At 38.4% G+C, this 19,364-nt stretch overlaps 2 protein-coding genes and 1 pseudogene across 2 annotated transcripts in view; 1 reads left to right on the top strand and 2 right to left on the bottom strand.

Moving 5' to 3' along the window:
- PTEN (phosphatase and tensin homolog) overlaps window positions 1-13,373 on the bottom strand; it is an 88,653-nt gene extending 75,280 nt beyond the window's left edge. The window contains exon 1 of the mRNA XM_031682458.2: window positions 12,285-13,373. Within this exon, the coding sequence (XP_031538318.1) occupies window positions 12,285-12,363 (79 nt within the window). The 5' untranslated portion in view covers window positions 12,364-13,373. The remainder of the gene's footprint in view (window positions 1-12,284) is intronic.
- Window positions 13,172-13,268, bottom strand: LOC140699354 (PTEN upstream open reading frame MP31-like; annotated as a pseudogene).
- Window positions 13,374-14,332: 959 nt separating the features above from the next.
- Window positions 14,333-15,090, top strand: KLLN (killin, p53 regulated DNA replication inhibitor). Its single transcript, XM_072972401.1, has 2 exons — window positions 14,333-14,344; window positions 14,389-15,090. The coding sequence occupies exons 1-2, from the start codon at window positions 14,333-14,335 to the stop codon at window positions 15,088-15,090; spliced, it is 714 nt and encodes a 237-aa protein (XP_072828502.1).
- The last annotated feature ends 4,274 nt before the right edge of the window (window positions 15,091-19,364 follow it).

Raw genomic sequence — 19,364 nt, 5'->3', positions numbered from 1 at the left:
CCAATTACTGCAACCGGGAGTTAAAAAGCACAATTACTGATCATGTTCAAAGAAGAACATACCAAAAATCTTGGAAAATAAACTGAAATGTGAATGAAAAAACTAATTTAGAGGTCAACTTTTTCAACCAGAAAATAAACTTTTTAAAACATAAAGTTTAACATACAGAAAGACAAAAATACCAATAGTTGGATGGGAAGGACAGAAATGAAAAGAAGAGAAAGAAGCTCTTAACACCTCACACCCTTTAAATACTTAAGTAAACGAAACAGGTAAAGAGTTTTAGTACTTAGATAAAAATCTCACCTACATACGCATTTCACTGTGTGTCTATCCAAAAAGGTCCCAAAAGGCATGATTCTTTTCATGGCCTACAACTTAGGCCTGAACAAATTCTATAAACTGATGCTAGTAAAACAATCTACTTTCATCAGACATTAATTTGAAATTGGCAAGATGTTTCTTACATAAAAAATAGAAACCCCAGACACAAAGTTGCATTTGAGAACATAAATGCAAAATCACATCTAAACTGATATATTATGTCTGATCATATTAATCACTTAGCATGGTAACAAACTTCTCAATAAAAAACAAGGTCAGTGTAATAAATAAAACAAAGATTAAAATTAATCAGATCCTATTAAGTCCAATATGCAGTTTTAAGACTTCCATGGAACTTGGCAAGACCAAGTTCTTGGGGGTGAAGAGAAATTAAGTTATAGAAACAACTTCTGTGGTGATTTAAAATACAACAGCAAAATTTTAAGGGAAACTCATTTACTAGTATACAGATAAGAATTGAGTTATAGGAGGAGAAAATGGAGAACTTGAACAATATTTAAAGCAAATATTTAAGGAATATTTATTAAATCAGATCCCTGATTAAGTTCTGTAATAATGAATTCCTATATATCAACTGTTAGGAAAATTACAGTTTAAAAATACCAAAATCTTGTATAACTTAAAATGTCAAGTTAAAACATGATGTTTCAACTTAAATATCCAAACAATCTTGTAAAAGTAAATGACTAAAAGCCAGACTTTCATTACATAATCTTTAGTTCTCAACCAGTATCTTAGTATTTTAGCAGAAAAGTAACACTGGTATTATCATTAAATTTTATTCTTGCAAAAGCTTAAAATTTGATATTAGCCTTTAAAACTTACAATTAATAGATGACTCCAAAAACAGAAGTGTCAAAACCACTTATATCATCAGATCATCTTAACTTTTTCCTATATTTGTGTAACAGATGGCAAGCCTTACTTCTTGGACACTACACAATAATTACAATCTGTGTGACCTTTTCAGTATTAAAAATAATCTAAACAGCCTTAATAACCAGCACCTTAGCATATTTTACACTATTACATATAACCTTGATCACACTGGACAGAACCTAGATATGTAAAGTTGTTTACTTCCAGTGTACTAAGTTTATTTATTTTATATAGTCTTCCTACAACTAGTCTATGAAAACTATTGATACTAGATTGCCTCTTGAGTTTAAAAAAAATACACACACTTACAAACAAAACATTTTGGCCTTCACTATGTTTTCATTGACATCCAAGAAGGTATATACCACACCTAGATCAAAATTTCCGTGTTTAAGAATTTAAACAATTTTATCTCATTTGGGAAAATGTTACTGTAACAAATAATTTTGTTTAAAAGAGAGTCTGTTTCTTCCTCAATATTTCTGTTCTAGCTACATGAATTAATAAATTCATTGAGAATTATCATTTAGCTAATAAGGTTAAAATTGTTTCCATGTTTGAGTAACTGATACTTAAAAATAAAATCTGACATCAAGAAATGCAATTTTTTACCACAAAAATTAATATTGATTATAAATGCAAATGCAGAGCAAACTTTCATCCATTACTATCACCAATTACTATCACCAAGGCAACTATGCAAATATAAGCTGTATCATTCAAAATATGCTCCAGGGAACAGTAACATCATGACAAGTCATATCCCTTCTGATTAAAGACAGGAAAGCAACAAGGTTATAACAACCTCAGAATAAAATGTGAGAGTTTATCCAAATTATTTCTATATCTACTTTAATTTCAACACAATACAATTAATATTCCTACAACAGAAAAAGGAATTTTGACAGATCGAATGTGTTTAGATGAATTTTATTTTGCCTTACTTTTAAATAATTAAAATATGCTTAAAATTTTAAATATGCAACAGCTGTTCAGTAAGTAAATAAGGGAGGGGGAAAAGCTTTAAGACTCTAATACTTCAGCTATTCTTCAATGTAACAGATTATAACTTTGGGAATCAAGATCATGAAAACCTTTCCTAATATTTATTATTTTTTTGTAGGTTATTTTGGGGGGGAAGGGAGGTAATGAGGTTTATTTATATATTTACTTTTTTAGAGGCAGTACTGGGGATTGAACCCAGGATCCTAGGCATGCTAAAGTGCTCTACCACTTGGGCTATACCCTCCCTTCAAAACCTTTCCTAATATTCAGATTATCTTAAACCCACTCTAAAAAAAAAAAAAAATCAGAAAATAGCGGAAAAAATATTAGCCAAATATTGGAAACATGTTTAATGTATAACTACAGAGAAATAATTAAATATTTCTGACGACTTCACCATTTAAAATAATTAAGGCAATTATGAGGTGCTTTGGAAACTGTTAAAACACACCTTCAAACCCACTAGGATGAATTATATTTTAAAATAGATGCATAGAAACAAAAAACTAGAAGCTAATATGGAAATGTGAAATTTCAGAGAAGACAATGAGTAACTTTTTAAAATTTCTTTAATTACTCATGTTTTTATAAAAGAAATTGTTTAAGTACAGTAAAGCAAATGGAGTTTCTATTCATATCCTGAAATAAACATTGTTTATTCAGTTAAATTACAGCAATAAATGCTGTTTCTTTTTCTTAATGTGATGCTACCATATGATTAGCAATCCTGGTTTTAAAGTATTTATCAACATTTCTGACTATCTCCTGTAATTCCACGAAGAAACATTAACAGTCAAAACTTAAATTTCATAAGAATTTTTAAAATAGGCCTTGACATTTTATTCTGCCTGGGCAAAGTGAGAGGCAAATTGTAAAATCAAGCCAACAGAAAAAAATAATAGAAAACAATCTATTCCTAGAACACTTTCGTAATTATGTTTGTCTCCAAAACAAAACAAATTTCAGAATTCACTAAGCTACTCCACTGGCATCTTCTCATCTTTGGACCAATCTAAAGCTCCATCCCAAGTTGTTCTAAAAGCTTCATACATTAATGCAAGTTTTAATGTAGATAAATAAAGCACTGTAATTCAACAGGTTGACACAGCAAATTTAGGGTCTAGAAAAGAATGCATCAACCTTAGAATAGGCCGTGTTTTCTTCATCTGGAAAGATATGAGAAGTTTATAATAACTTGTCAGAAATTTGCCCTTTTATATCAGCAGATTTAACTTCACCACATCTGATTATAACAAAAACACCTTTAGAATAAAAAAGGAAGATTACAGAACGCATTAAACAGCACAAATACTTTGTGAGCAAAGTATCTGCTAACTACATAATTAAAGGCAGCAAGCTGAAGGTTACTTTAAAAACTACTGGCAATATAAAAATGAAAAAACAAGTTTCTTTTAATATAGCACATCCATCCTGTTAAAGAAGTTCTATGTAACACCCTTCTGAATGCCTCATACAGTGCACTACACTTACACATGTTTTTTGAAAACATCATCAGCCTTTTCTGACAGATGCTCAAAGCAACACATTCACAAGCAGCCAAGTAACACGTGAGCCTTCTTCAAATAAACCTTTTTTTGTTACTAGGGATATCTTTTGTGGACAAAGTTCTTATTATGAAAAGTACTGGCCTAACAGTAGTCAAAAAACATAGATATTCATAGCCTAACTCTATCATTTATTAGCAATTTTACTTCTTAAATACCACAATCTAAGAGTACAAGTACTGACTTTTATCAAACATTATACCTATTATGTACCCAGACACTTTATACCTCTAAACCAGAGTTTCTCAACCTCAGTAGTATCAGCAATTTAGGCCAATTATTTTGGTGGGTGAGGCTGTCCTGTGCACTGTAGGATGTTTAGCAGCATCCCTGGCCTCTATCCACTGCATGTCCACAGCACCCTTCCCCTTTTGACCCCCTAGGATTGACCACCAAAAATGTCTCCAGACAATGCCAAATACCCAGACAAGGCAGAAGGGGATCACCCCTAGTTGGTAACCAATATTCTGAAAATATCTAACTCATACTTCTAACAAACCTAAAAAATCACCCTACAAGGGTTTTTACCACTGCGTTAGAGATGTGGAAACTAGGGTTCACTAAGGTTAAGTAGTTTATCTTTTATTACATAACTGGTAAGTAGCTGAGCAAGGATTTAAACTAGACTTTAAATCTAGCTGACTCCCAAATCTATGCTCCTTCTCCTCCACTCTGCTGCCTTTCTAAACTCATCGCCTTGTTCACAGAAAAACAGGGTAACATTTGCCATGCTGAGCTATTCAAGGTTTACAGGTCAAATGACATAATGCATGTGTAAATTCTATTAAAGGAGATAACAGTGGTTTACAAAGTGTGATCCCCAGACTACCATTCTCAGCACCACCTGGGAACTTGTTAGAAATACACATTCTCAGGCCCCAATCCAGATCTAATGAATCAGAAACTGGGGGGGGTGAGGTCAGTAATCTGATTTAAGAAGCCCTGCAGGTTATTTGGATGTCATCTAAAGTTTGAGAGCCACTGATAGAACATAATGGGAAAAATACTGCAAGAGGTGCCTAAAAACCCTGCATCTTTCTTTGGACTCAATCTTCTGGTAGCTTTTAACAAGTTACTACTTCTATTGGAGCTACGATTCCTATACTACAAAAAAATGAGGAAAGTAACACTCGATCCATCTCTCAGGTTGCTTCTAGTTTTCTCAGCAAAATATAATGAGCTAATGATTAAGAAAAGGCTTTGTTAACATATATATATATATTAAAAAAATGTATAAATATATACTAAACAAATATTCAACACTGTTAGGGTCTACACCAGCTAATTCTATTACAATAAAAAACCTGACTTCAGTCCTCATTTTTTCATATTTTTTATTTCATAAATGAATAAGTAAAAATGTTAAATAAATTTTACAACATGGCTAAGTTATGCCTGGCAAAGTAGTTTTCACATTACGAAAGAAAAAAGAGCCCAGGCATTCCATTCTAACTCTAACAGACTCTGAGTAAAGTAATTCATAAAGACACACTTAAAAAATAAAACCTAAAAATTAAGCTTAGGAACATTCCACAAACTTCATTTTAAACGTATAAAAAAGATTTCAATTCTATTAATCTCCAGTAAGTTTAGACTAATTATAACACTCAAAAAGAAGAGTCTCACTAAATCCATGAGAGCAAAAGAATTTTAAATGGAAAAAAAATTGCATACATTTTAAAGCAAGAAGTTGTTTGCAACTCTGAACATGTATGCTATATTTATAAATCACTTTAAGAATACATCTGACTTAAAGAATACCTGATTCAAATTACAACACATTTCATAATACCTTAAATAATTATATCCTCTTTCAAAGATCAAAAATATTAAACAGATAAAATTAGCAGAATGCATGCCTGCAATTACTACCAAAGAAGAGAGAATCTAATTTTATTTTAGCCTGAAAATCTACAAAAATCAAGGGAAATAAAACTGAAAATTATTCTGAACTGCTTTAATAACACTAAATCAACTCTAAGCTTTGGGTAGTGATATAAAGCAAAATAAAGGTGTATGTAGCATTAGAGAGAAAGAGCAAGAGAAAGTAACAGAATTTCAGACAACTCAATTTTCCTAGAAGATATCAAAATGCACAGTTCAATTCTACAACTTAGACTTGGACCAAAAACACAGCTAGCTTCTACAAAACATATAAAAATACATAAAAATAAATCATCAGAGAGTCACATATATAATTACAGCACGATTCATTCTGCAGTGTAAAACAAATAAGCAAAAAAAACTCACTAGAGATCAAGTGCTTCACAAATGAGTGTACTATGACACAGCTGGGAGACCAGCATAGGCAAGAAAAAAAAGATTGATCCCTATGCACAAGCAATGGCCTTTACAAGGCAGGTGTCAAGCTTATTCCATCCTTCTCCATAGTTGGTAAGAAATAAATGAAGAAAGCAATCCTCTGGCTCTTTCTTCCCATTACTAGGGCCTAAAATTATATTGAGAATCTTCATCAAATGTGAAAATGGGACACAATAATACAAAGGTTTAACCTAAATCGAAATTCCTGTATTAATTTGTAGCCAGATTATGTTAAGTGTAAATTATATTGTAATAAATGTAATCTGGCATTCAAAATTGTATGACTCTTCCAAGAATCTGACCTTAAAAGGAAATGCAAAGATACTTTTATTGATAGATGGTTTAAATAACTGTTGTATCATATATCAAGCATTCTTTCATTTGAGATAGAAATTACTCTTTGTGAATAAAAACAATGTTTTAGTTGACATATATTTAACACTGAAGAAAATTTAATATTACAATAAATTTTTATTTTAAAACTTCTACTTCATTATGCATGAACAGAGAAAGCTTTCATCCTTCCTTAGTATTACAAAGCAAATATTAGCATGATTAACTTTTCTTTGGTCAATAGTATGAGCGGGCAGAGTTTTAAATTATTTGCGATGAAACGGCAAAATCACAGACATGTTAAACTCAGGGCTCCTAAAGGAATACCCCTATCTTAAAAAATACTCATAGCTTGAATTAATTAAACTAACGAACATATCCAAAACTGAGGAAATTCAGGTGTAATAACTGCTCCTCCCACAAATGAAAACATAATTTCTCATACATGGGTAATCTGAAATTATAATTTTTAAGAGCAGCAGTTACAATTTAAGTATTTACAATGTGGCAGGTGCTATACTAAGTGAATTATTTATATTATTTCATTTATTCTTCAAAATAAACTTTATGTGTGGATGGGTATCATTATCCTCATTTCACTGATAAAATAGACTGAGAAAAGTTAAGTACCCACTCAAAGTCATCCAGCTACTATCTGACAGAGCCAGGATACCAACACAGGGAAGCTGGTTCCAGAGCCTACACTGCCACCCTAAAATCTAAAATGAAACAATGTACACACAATGTGTGGATAAAACTAATACCCAATATTTTAGTGTAATTTAAACAGATTAAGCTGTATTTGAAAATTATAAAACGACAGCCACAAAGTGATCTCTTCTTCAAAGAAAACAGGAAGTTCATTTTTTAGAACTATTACAATAGTTTGCTAATTTTGTATTTATTTACTTACATATCCATAGAGTATTCAAACACTTATAAGTTAGTCACTGTCCATACTCGAAGTGATGACTATTGATAATTGAATGTATAACCATTTAAAATATAATACATAACCAGTCTTCTTCTCTACAATATGTACAGGTTAAGAATATTCTTTTGTTGGAAGGTGTAGCCACAGTATTCAAATCTGTCAATATTCTCAACACTACCAGTAAGTGTGTATCTAATACTCTGAAGATGTCTCCCTATTTCTTAGTACAAACTATTGCAAAAAAAAGAGAATCCCCCTTAAGCTATACTGAACTAAATTAAAAATTCCCATCCAAAATTAACTCACCCCTAAATTATGTCTATTCTTACATTAATATTTTTCTAACAACCTTTTTTCATTCCAGTGCAAATTATTTTAAAAGAACCAAGTTGCTAATACCTTTTCCATAACCAGTAAAAAAAAATTCAGAATATTAGAGGATAGGTGAAAAGTCAAATCCAATATACTAATTTCCCTTTCCTGACAAACGAAAGTATTTTACATTAGTAAGTGCATATACATATTTGGTATTTAGAAAGAGAATCACAGACCAACACCTGGCAAAGACCACATGTGGCAGTAATATGGCCTACTTAAAACAATTAAGGACATCAGTTTGCTCAGCAAATCCTTACCAACTAAGAGTTGTTCAGTCTAACATTACTGGTATTTCTGATAGCAACTGTGTTAATTTTAAAACTAGATAGAAAGCAATTGTAAAACAGAATATTTAATATTGTAAAACTGAGTATTTAACTGAAATCAGTTCTGACCCCAATCTCACAAGGTGATACAAATGCCTGAAGTCATTATCCTTAGAACAAATCCTAACGCCTTTTCTTAATGAAATCGGGCCACAAAAGAATTCTCCAATACTGGCTTGACTTAAAATCAAGTTTATCTACTAGAAAAAGAGAGAGGAGCATAGTAAGAGTGAGGGTTTTATGAAATAGAAATAAAATTTAAGAACTAATGGCCTCTACAGAAGAAAAATACACCAAAGAAATTTCTTATGCTATCATTAATAACATATTTTCTGGAAGCTAAATCCTTAGAGTACAGGCAAGTTCTAATCTCACTCAAGTAAGTGAAAAACTGTCATATGCATGCAAACTTCTAAATTTCTCTTTACAAACTCCAATTTCACATACAATATTAATATACAAACATTTCCTATACTGCTGTCTCACTAATAATACTGAAGTAAAAATTTTAAAATAGAATGTTTACTAAGGGTGAATTAATGATAAAACTTTGTGAACTGATTTTCCCATAATAAATACTCTTACATTAAAAGTCACTGAAGTGATTACTTCTTAAGTGGCTTAAAAGTTGTTAAAAAGTATTAAGCTATTGCCAAACGAACAAACAGCAAATGGACCAAATCTCAAATGAGAACATTTGAAAATCAGTACTGAAGACTTCCAAAATGTAAGGAATTTTTTAACATTAAGAGGTTTGCGTATTTTTTGTGGTTAATAAGGAAAAGCAGATACTATACTGTTCCACACAAAAATTAAAATATCACCAGCTACCTTTCTCATCTTGTTAAAATAAAATTCTAAAAGGTAATATACATAAATGCATCTTTCTCTACTATCATTCTTTCTAAAACTAAATTTAAGGTGTTTATATCTCCCCATATTTCACTGTTTATTCATCTAGTCTTTATTATATTATAAACAATGTAAATCTACATTGATAACTGTACTAATGTGTAAACTTATAATGAACAGCAATAAAGTTTCCTTTTCCTTATATTAAGCGTCATATAAACTGTAAATTCCCCTCAGATGCACTTTATTCTTGAATAAGCTTTATGAAAATGAAGTTTGTAAATTATCATATAGCAATTAGGTGGCTCAGAAGCGTTCAGTAAAGAAATACAACTTAGCAGATATAATACAGTGTAAAATAAAAATTGTGACTAGAATCTTTGATTTAAAAAAAACTCACAATATGGTCATTTCAGTAATCACTAATCTTTAAAAATACAACCAAACTACAAGTCACTGTACTCTCTACAAATTAAAAACATTCCCTATGAAGGTTAATATTTGAAAAGATGCAAACTTATCAAACAAGAAAAATACAACAGAAGCTTAAAGTTTCCATGAATTCTAAAGACAATGAATTTTTTTAGTCCCATGTTCACCATTACTTTTCAGACTAACATTAAGGATAAAACCCAACCAACAAATTTTTGTTGGAATAATTCAGTTTTACAAAAAAATAAGCTGAATATGGTCCTCAATCTTCCTCTGAGAAATCACTTCATTATTAATCTTTATCAGATAAAAACACTCCCAATCACTACTTTCATAAAGGAATTTAACTTCAAAAAAGCTAGCTGCTGAAACAGATATTGCAACCTGCTGAAGACAAATCCTTCAATAGCCATTTTAATTTTCCCCCCATAATAAAAACAAAACACTAAAGTGAAACCAAGCAAACCAAAGTGTTTTGGTATATCAAAATTATTGGAAGTGCAACTATCAAAAAAACAAGCTCTTTACTGACTTTCCTTAGTGATTTTTTTCATATCAACATTTGGCTCAATAAAACCACAACTCTAGAAATTAAGTGTTATTAGTCATTTGATGCAATATGAGATACTGCTTTCTATGCATACCATAGCTAAAAGTACAATTGTACAGAAAGTTTTAAGTCTCATAAATTTCATACACAGAGGTACACATATTCTGAAATCAAAGGAGAAATGGCCAATCAGCTCATGGCTCACATATAAGAATCTGACAGAATGTTAATCTTACAACTCTGAAATTTTTAAATCAAATGGGTAAAGCAAAAATAGGATAAACATACTTTGAATATTAAAAGCAGTATGTCTACCAAACTGCATTCTAGAGATTTTTTTTGAATGGGGGCTTATTTTAAAAAGTTAAACAAACAGTTAATTAATTTGTTCCTATATATCTAGATGACAGTCAATTCACACCAATAGTAAACTACTTTTGAAATAAGTTACAAATCAGAAGTTTTTCCGTAATTAATTATCTTCTGGGCAAGCGAGTCAAGTTCAGCCTCAATACGATTTTACAATTAATGCAGACTCCAAAATTTCCAAATAGTCTTTTAAAATATTATTTTTTAACTTAATAGAAAACTGTTATGCTTTGTGTGTTGTAAAGCTACTTCATCAGTAATTTTTATCTTCATTTCAAAACAAAAACTTGGGCAAAATTAGCTGTGCACTTATGTGCAGCCACATAATCCAAAGGAATAAAACTTCTTAAGATATAAAACATTTTCTTCAAAAAAAAATCTTTCCCACAATTTTTACCTGGACATATAGACACTTTAGTGTCACTCTATCTTTAGGCAAAATATTCAATGACACTTGCTAAGAAACCATTTTTATTAAGAATACTCTATTAGTATTCATACAATTACATAGTTTTAATTAAGTATTGGCTACCCCTACAATTCACATCATCGAATTTTTGGTCTTAATAAAAGCCTCAATAAAATGCTTCAGTCACCTCAGACCAGTAACTTAATCCTGCTTTTCATGCCTTATACACTGGCCTACCAGTAATGCTCAATTCCTATACTTTCCATTCTGCAAAACAAGGAGGGCTCTATTCCCATCCTTGATCAAAACCAGTTTATTACATCTGAAACTGCAAAGATTAATGCCTTTCGATAACCACTATCTTTTGAAGTACAAAGGCCTAACTTTTATACAACCAAAACTATACAATGCTGAAATTCTTGGGTTTCTGTCTTATTCAACAAGCTGACTCAGTAAATTTAACACACCATATGAAAAAAGCAAATACACCTACAATCTGAAGCTGGAGTAATCCATTCTCGCCAGCATTTCTGGTTATTAACTGGTAAATTATCCTTGGCATTTTAAATAAGTCAGGGTAAAATTAACGGATACCCAAAGGTGCCAGAAGACCTGAAACCTAAATAAGGTGAGTAGCAATTCTAGTATAATACTACTTAAATTTCAAGTGAAACTGAAGTTTAATCTCTGAGATCACCATTGGCTACACACAATACCCTTGAACCTACAAAACATTATCTGGGATCAAAACCTACTCAAACTCCATTCTGTTACGTGTGACAAGAGCACTGAATATAAAACGCTACTAAGCTGTAAATTTCATGCCCTATCCCACATCACCTCAACACGAGCGAGAAAAAAGGCAAATTTAACAAAGATCTAATAAGAGCACTTTATAAGCTATATCATGGCACTACTGATTTCAAACTACAAAACTTCTTAATGCAGTTCAAAGTTGTAATTAACTTAGTTTAAACACATAAACCTACTTTTGCCTTCAAATGAGCACCATATATGCTGAAATGATTCTGCCTCTAAAGTTATGCAAATCAGTTCGCAACTCACATTTTTAAAAAATCCATCAATGCAACCCAGGAAACTAAAAACAATCACTGCAAGATTCTGATGCAATATGCGTACGTGCAACACTAATTTTCATTTTAATCTGATCTATACCCTTGATCTAAGGCCTAAAGCCAAGATTTAATCGAAATATGCTCAACCTCAAAGCATCTACTTTTCTGTTCATTTAGTAGACCGGATTACCGAGCTCACTAATCCACTGACAGTGTACTGTATTCTGCATTAACGGACAATAGCCCTTAGGAAGAGACCCCATAGACTAAGAAACCAAACCCATCGGCGCCTTGACACTTGGAATCAGGCACGAGTTTCGTCTAGCCGAACACACCCTAGGTTCAATGCACCCAAAAGAGGCACCAAATATGCATGATCTAGAAATTCGACCAGGATTAAATTAACATTTAGTCACCCAAACTATGGAAATTTTTCGCCACCGTCTACTCCCACGTTAGAAGAGAGTGTCAGAAAGGCAAAGAGGAGCAGCAGCCACAGAAATGGATACAGGTCAAGTCTAAGTCGAATCCATCCTCTTGATATCTCCTTTTGTTTCTGCTAACGATCTCTTTGATGATGGCTGTCATGTCTGGGAGCCTGTGGCTGAAGAAAAAGGAGGAGAGAGATGGCAGAAGCTGCTGGTGGCGGGGCTTCTTCTGCAGGATGGAAATGGCTCTGGACTTGGCGGTAGCTGATGCCCCTCGCTCTGTTGCCGCTTGGCTCTGGACCGCAGCCGGGTAATGGCTGCTGCGGCGGCTGCTGGATGGTTGCAGCGACTGGGCCTGCTTCTCCTCAGCAGCCAGAGGTCTGGCAGCGGCGGCAGCGGAATGGGGAGAAGACGAATAATCCTCGGAACGGCTGCCTCCTCCGGCGGCCTCCGGAGCCCGGGCCAGGGAGGGTGCGGCGGCGGCGGAGGGGAGGTTTAAAACCGGCCCGGGTCCCTGGATGTGCCGCCGCCGCCGCCGCCGTGTTGGAGGCAGTAGAAGGGGAGAGACCAACTCTCCGGCGTTCCCAGCCCTGGAAATGGTGACAGGCGGCTCCGACCCCCTCCCCGGAGCTGCAGCCGCCGCGGCCGCCGCCGCCGCTTCTCCCCCCCGCTCCAGGAGCGGGAGGTGCCGCCGCCGCGCCTCAGCCGGCTCCCGCCCGAGCCCACGGCTTCCACCTTCCCTTTCAGGAGAAGCCGAGGAAGAGGCTGCACGGTTAGAAAAGAAGACGAAGAGGAGGCGAGAAACGCCGCCGCTGCCGCCGCCGCCGGCCGGCCGGCTCCCCGAGGGCACTGCCCCCGCGGCTGCTCACAGGCGCTGAGAGGGGCTCTGGGCCGCGGCCGCCGCCGTCTCTCATCTCCCTCGCCTGAGCCCGGCCTCGCCTCACAGCGGCTCAACTCTCAAACTTCCATCATGGCTGCAGCTTCCGAGAGGAGAGAACTGAGCGCAGCCGCGTCCCGGCGTCCGAACGCGTATCCTGCCGCAGTGCACAAAGAGTCCCGCCACATCACCGCCCGCCGGCCTGCCCGCCCCCTCCGCCGCCGCGCCGGGAGCCCGGGCGCCCGGGGAGCCCGAGGGGAGGCGGGAGGCGGATGGGACCGCGCCGGGGGAGGGCAGGGCAGGGAGGGGGCAGAAGCGGTGGCTCCGGGTGCGAGAGCCGAGACCCAACCTGCAGGCGCCACTGAGCATGCCCAGTGTGACTGCCCAGGGCTCGCTCGGGCTTGTTTCGAGGCGCCCGCCTGTAGCTGCACTTTCCGCGGCTGCTTCTGCAGCAACGGATGATGAGGGGGACAAGCTGAGCCACGGCCTGTGCCCAGATTCCCACCCAGAAGCTGGGTAGGCTGCTGCGAGCTGGGCAGGGGGAGTGAAGGTGAAGGCTGAGGCGGGTTCATTAAACAGTGTCACGGACACTGAGTCTGAGATTACCTGTGCAGAGGTGGAAAAGACCAGGTGATTGCGCTGGTCAGTGTACAGGGAAACGCAGGGACGGTACCTGCAGCGAGGACACCCCTCCCCCTGCCTCCGCCCCCAGATTTCTCCGGCACGGCCTGCAGCCTCCATCTCCTTTTGCACCGCTGTTTGATCACAGTCGTTCGCAGGGATTTGACTGCAGCAGCCTTTGCTGAGAAATCCCTCCTCTAACCCGTGTCCTCAAGGTGTCAGTCTCAGTACAAAGAACTACCCCCTATTGTGTCTCCAGTGCGTATCACCTCATCCGGCTCCCTTTCACCGCCCCACCTCCCGCTTCCCCGGCAACTCGGTTCATTGGCCCTAAAAATGAAAGCTTAGAGCGCGGTGAGTGTGAGCACATCGCCCCTGGATTTCTAGCTCCCAAACGACAACTGTCTAGGTGGACTGAAAGCGGACTCCTGAGAATGGGATGCACCCTGAAGCCCCTGCATTGCTCCTTGGAGAGTCGAGCATCTCTCCACTTAGGGTTCCAGTTGGGTTCACCGCGTCGAACTCAAGCTCGATCCTTAGAAGCTCCTCGCCCCGCCCCTTTCGGATCGCTGTGAAAACCTGGCTGGGTGGATCGCCCTGGGGCCAGAATCCGCGCTCCCCCATCCAGGCGATGCACGCTAGAGTCCGGGGTTGCCGGCGCGGAGTGTGAGAGGTACGGGACCGTAGGAAGCTGCAGCCCCTGCGAGTGGGCGGAGCCGAGCAGCCCTAGGAGGGTTCAAAAAGAGGTGGAGGGATACGCGGGCCACAGTCGGAACTACTTTCAGGAGGAGGTCACGTGTGTTCCTAGTTGGGGAACTTTCCAAATTCCCACTCCCATTTGAGAGCTTAAGAGGCAAGTGCTTCGCTTCCTTTGCCTGGGGTGCTCCTGCCTTGTACGGACAGCGAGACCCCAGAGCCTCGCGGGTCTCGGCAGAAAAACAGGCTCAGACGAGCCTCCGGCCGGAGCGCTGTCGGGGCTGGCTTCTAAGGAGCTGGTTACACAAGCACTCACATCCAGGCACATGCCCCCTCCTCCCCTCACCTTGGCTACCGCCGCCGCTGATTCTTGCAGATCTCAGAGCGAGAGTTCCCAAGCTGGTCGCACCCTTCGCCTGCTACCCACAGAGCAAGCTAAAGGGCCGAGACCTGAAAATCCGAGCTCTGGATCGGCTAGCACTGCGCCTTCCCAACCGTGGGAGAAGGGACTGGGCCCTGGGGCTCTGGCGCATCTTCCCCGCTAGTGCCCTTCCCCTTAGGGCGAATCCTTCTGGGGCTGTACTCGCGGGGCAAAAGGGTATCTCCTGCAGCAGCCCGCTGCTTGAATGCAACGATGTTGCAACAAACTCAGTCACTACCTCCGAGCTGGTGAGCGCGCCCCACCTACTGTAGACTCAGCCAAGTGACTTATCTGGTCAGAGAACCTAGTCAATGGCCTTCAGCCCAGAACAAACCTGTCAAGTCTGCTTACCGTTCGGATTGGTTGACTTATCCCGTGAGAGAGCTGATTCAGAAATGCTGAGAACTAGAGCATATTTACCGCGACGCGGATCAGCTGCAAAGTTAGCTGTCCACCATCTGTTTGGAGAGAGTGGGCATCAACATCAGCTTAGGAATTCCTTCCTTATTTCCCTTGGGAAGTAGAACTCAAGGAGAATTTTAGTCCAGAACTATTTAAGTTGAGATCTAGGCTGAGGCACTGGGTGGTTTTTTGGAAGAAAGAATGGGATCTCTTTGCATGTGTACTGCAGTAACTGTGAGTAGATGCCTCCAAAGGTCTATAGGGGATTTATTCAGTGATGAGAAAGTAGATGGTATATGACCACATCATAGTTGCAGGCAGCCCCTGAAGACTAGAAACCCCAAGAGAGCTAGCTGAGAAGCCGCAGACCATTACTAACTCCAGGACTTCTAATTCAACCAGGAATATTTACACTGTTCTTAGAGATCTCTGGCTCCATAAACCTTCAAATTTATATACAATATCCTTTTAAGATAACTCTGCAGGAGTTAGCCACTTGCTGAATCTTCAGCGTTAGTATTTATTGGAGACTGGTTTTGTGCATGGTCCTGGTCAGCCTGGAGGAAGGAGAGGCCACTAGTGGAAAAAGAAATGGAGAGCAACCTAGAAAGAGTAGGAGAACGGTCTCCATTTGGTTTCCAAAGATGAAAATCCTGTCCACACAGCTTAGTGTAAGCTACAGATTTCTTTATTTTACAATTAACCAAGGATAAGAGGTCCCTGTTCTAAGTGTTCCCCTAGATTGCGTGGCAAGAACCTGAAAGCTATGCTCCTTGAGTATCAAAAGCTGCTTGGTGAGGAAAGGGAAAATGAAGATAAAGTTAAATGAAGGCAAGTGATTGGGGAGCGGTAAAATGTCCCACGTTTGTTTCTCGGGTTGCTGGTCTTGTCCCTAGAGGTCCTGTTATTAGCATTGCCCTACTCAGCCCTCCCCTGGAGCCTACCCTATCTGAAGATTAATCTCACAGCATTTAAAAAGTTCTGAAATCCACTTCCTGGGGGAAAAAATGGATTCATTCCTGTCCTATTGGTGTTAGGCATGAGGAGAGAGGATTCTTTTCAATTTCTGTTGCACAAAGTAATTCTGGAGCAGAGAAGGTGTGCATCACCAGCACTAAACTGCTAGAGTATGAGACTGGCCCACAAACACCTTTTAGTAACCTTTTTCAATTTTTGTTTTTCTTCACTTTTACCCAAGAGATCTCCTTACCCAGGTAGTAGAGCTGAAACCTCTAAATAACTGACCCTATCTAATGTACAGAAAGTTAAAAGATTTTTTTTTCAAGTTCAATTGCACATATCTGCGTGGCTGTACAGATATTACAATACACTGGTTTCTAAACACTGCAGTTCTTTACCTGTCTGGATTCAGAATGCCCTGGGGAGAAACAGAAGCTTCTAACAAAGGGAGAATTATATAAAGCTTCAGGGAGACTAACCATATAGAATAATTAGTGAACATGATAAACCGGCTTTAATTATAGTTTCTAACAGCTGATTCCAAAACTGTATTGTTACTGCACCCAAAGAATATCCAAAGAAAATTCCTTTCTTATTTTCGTTGATAAGTGAACTGATCAGCAACTTGATGTGGGTGATATAAATAGTTGATGCGCTCTTTGTAGGTCCTGCTGCTAAAATGTCTTTTGTTGAACACTGATTGCTATCATGCCTTTCTCATCTCCCACACACTGACCTTTCAAATAGAGGTCTAAATCAATGGCTTTAATTTTTAAGCAATCTTCTCTCTTTTTATCTCTTTAACCACTGTTTCCTAAATAATACAGGATAAAAAATATCTAATAATTATAGGTTTTAATTTAAACCATCCTATTCTTCCAGTGGTCTGAATGCTTTTCCCTTATTGCATTTACCCTAATTGCAAATATTGCTGTTTAAATAAAGATATTTTGCTTACAAAATTTCTTTTCTTTCTTTCATTTCTCTATAAGGCACCACTATCATCACACAAGCAACCGTATCCTAAAAGAGAATTTTCCATTATTGTCTCTAAGCTCTTCATACACCACATCTCTCCTGGAGCTCTTTCAGATGGCACTAGTGTCTCCTTTCACATCTCAGTAGAGAGGTGTGCCATATGGAATTACTACTCTCAGAGAAATAAAGGTTGGGCTCGGTACTTCCAGGAGAACCACAGAGTAGGCCAGGCACTCACTATGCCCAAGTGGCATTCAGGAATTGTGACTTGGACTAGAGACTGCTAGAAAGGAAAAGACCTAACAGGAGAAGACAGCTTTACTATCTTAGTCTCCAATCTAACACTGGCTATTGAATATTGGTCCCCTTAATATTAACTCCAGCCCTATGGAACACATTTTTTTTTTGCCCTTTAGCTCTTCAATAACAGAAACAACTAATAATTTTTATGTTACCAGCAGATATGGGGCATTTACCAGGTGCTTCACAGTGTAGACCTCATTTGTCTAGATATAGGAGGGACATTGAGAAGGAGTCAAGGTTAACCATTGCCACACTCCTACAAATCTTTCCCTTCAGAACATCCTTCTGCTTTCTGAGGTATCACGTTTTCTGTCAACAAAAAGCAACAAAAAACCTTTCGGAAAGATAAAATGCATGATAAAAACTGTTTACGGTATCTTTTTTGTCTATGTTGATGGTATAGTCACTTAATGATTCAATCAACAAATATTTGGGAGTGTATTACATGCCAGTACAGTGCTAAGCCCTGTGGACAGAGCAATGACTATGGCATATAGGGTCCAGCCTTTATGGAATTTAATCTCCTTGAAAACTTGGCTTCTTTGTCTGACACTGTTGCAACCTCTTCATGGCCCACTGAGTTAAGCTAAAGTTGTAGAAAATATCCTAGCAGTTGATAACTGTTTCAATTATTTATCGCTGCATAACAAACCACCATAAACATTGTGGCTTAAAAGAACAACCACCATTTCTTTTCTTACAATTCTGCGATTTGGGAAGGTCACAGCTGGAGAGTTCTTCAGCTCCCCCAAGATGTCAGCTGGGTCAGACATGTGGTTGCGTTCAGCTATGAGTTCAGATAGGACTGGAATGTCCAAGATGACATTTCCCACATGTCTGGCACCTTAGATAGAGTACCTGAAATGTCTGGGGGCCTCCCTCCTTCTTGTGATCGCTCATCATTCAGCGGTCCGGCCCAGACATCTCTGCACGGTGACTGGATCCCAAGAAGAAGAAAACAGAAGCTTCAAGGCCTCTTAAAGCCAAGGTTCAGAAGTCCTAGAATATCATTTTAATTGTATTCTCTTGGCCAAAGCAAGTCACAAGGCCAGCCAGACCCAAGGGAAGAGGAAAGAGCCTCTATTTCTTACTGGAAGGGGTGACTGGCATGGGAGGAATTATTGACAGTCATATTTAGAAACATTCTATCATAATCCACCCTCTGGCCACAACAGTTCACACGTACACCCTCACACACAGACATGCAAAATATGCTCACTTCCTCCCCTCAAATTATCATTCTGTACAGCATTGGCTCTAAGGTCCAATATCTAGTAATATATACTAGGCCCAGATATGGATGGGGCATTTCAGATGCTGCTCCTCTTCACCTGGAGGTTTGTGGACTTGAGAGACAAATAACACACAGAACACATAATGCTGAAGCAGAGGTAGGGTAACTGCGATAGATACTTCTGCTCAAAAAGAGAGCAAATGGAAGGCACACAGTCATTGGTCTGTAGCAATTCTGAAAACCAGCCAAGCAGTGTCATCCTGACTCTGGTGATCCAGTTCTCGGCTAGGGTCTGGTTCTTCTCCCTGGGAGTAGTTTCCTAGACCATTGTTTCTGGCTCCCTGCTCTGGGGTCCAGTTGACCTCTCTGGTCCAGTCTTTCTTTGCCATCAGAAACTGCTTGCCCTGTATAGTTGAATAGTTCTCTCAGCTTCTTCCTGCCCACAGAAAGTTGGGGGCCCAGAGGCTTTTTTTCATTTTGAACTGTCCTTCCTTAGTCCAAGCTCATGGTGCTTTTATCAATAAAATTATCTTTAAAGTTGTGTGGGTTTTCTATGATTCCGATTGAAGTTCACTCCTTGACCACAAAGCAACATCTATAATTCTTTCAAAACAAACCTCTATCTACTTTGGGCCTTGTCAAGGTGGCTGCTGTTGGACCACCCTCAAG

Source organism: Vicugna pacos, chromosome 11 (assembly GCF_048564905.1).
Source record: "Vicugna pacos chromosome 11, VicPac4, whole genome shotgun sequence".
NCBI lineage: Eukaryota > Metazoa > Chordata > Mammalia > Artiodactyla > Camelidae > Vicugna > Vicugna pacos.
This window is presented reverse-complemented; position numbering and strand designations above follow the sequence as displayed.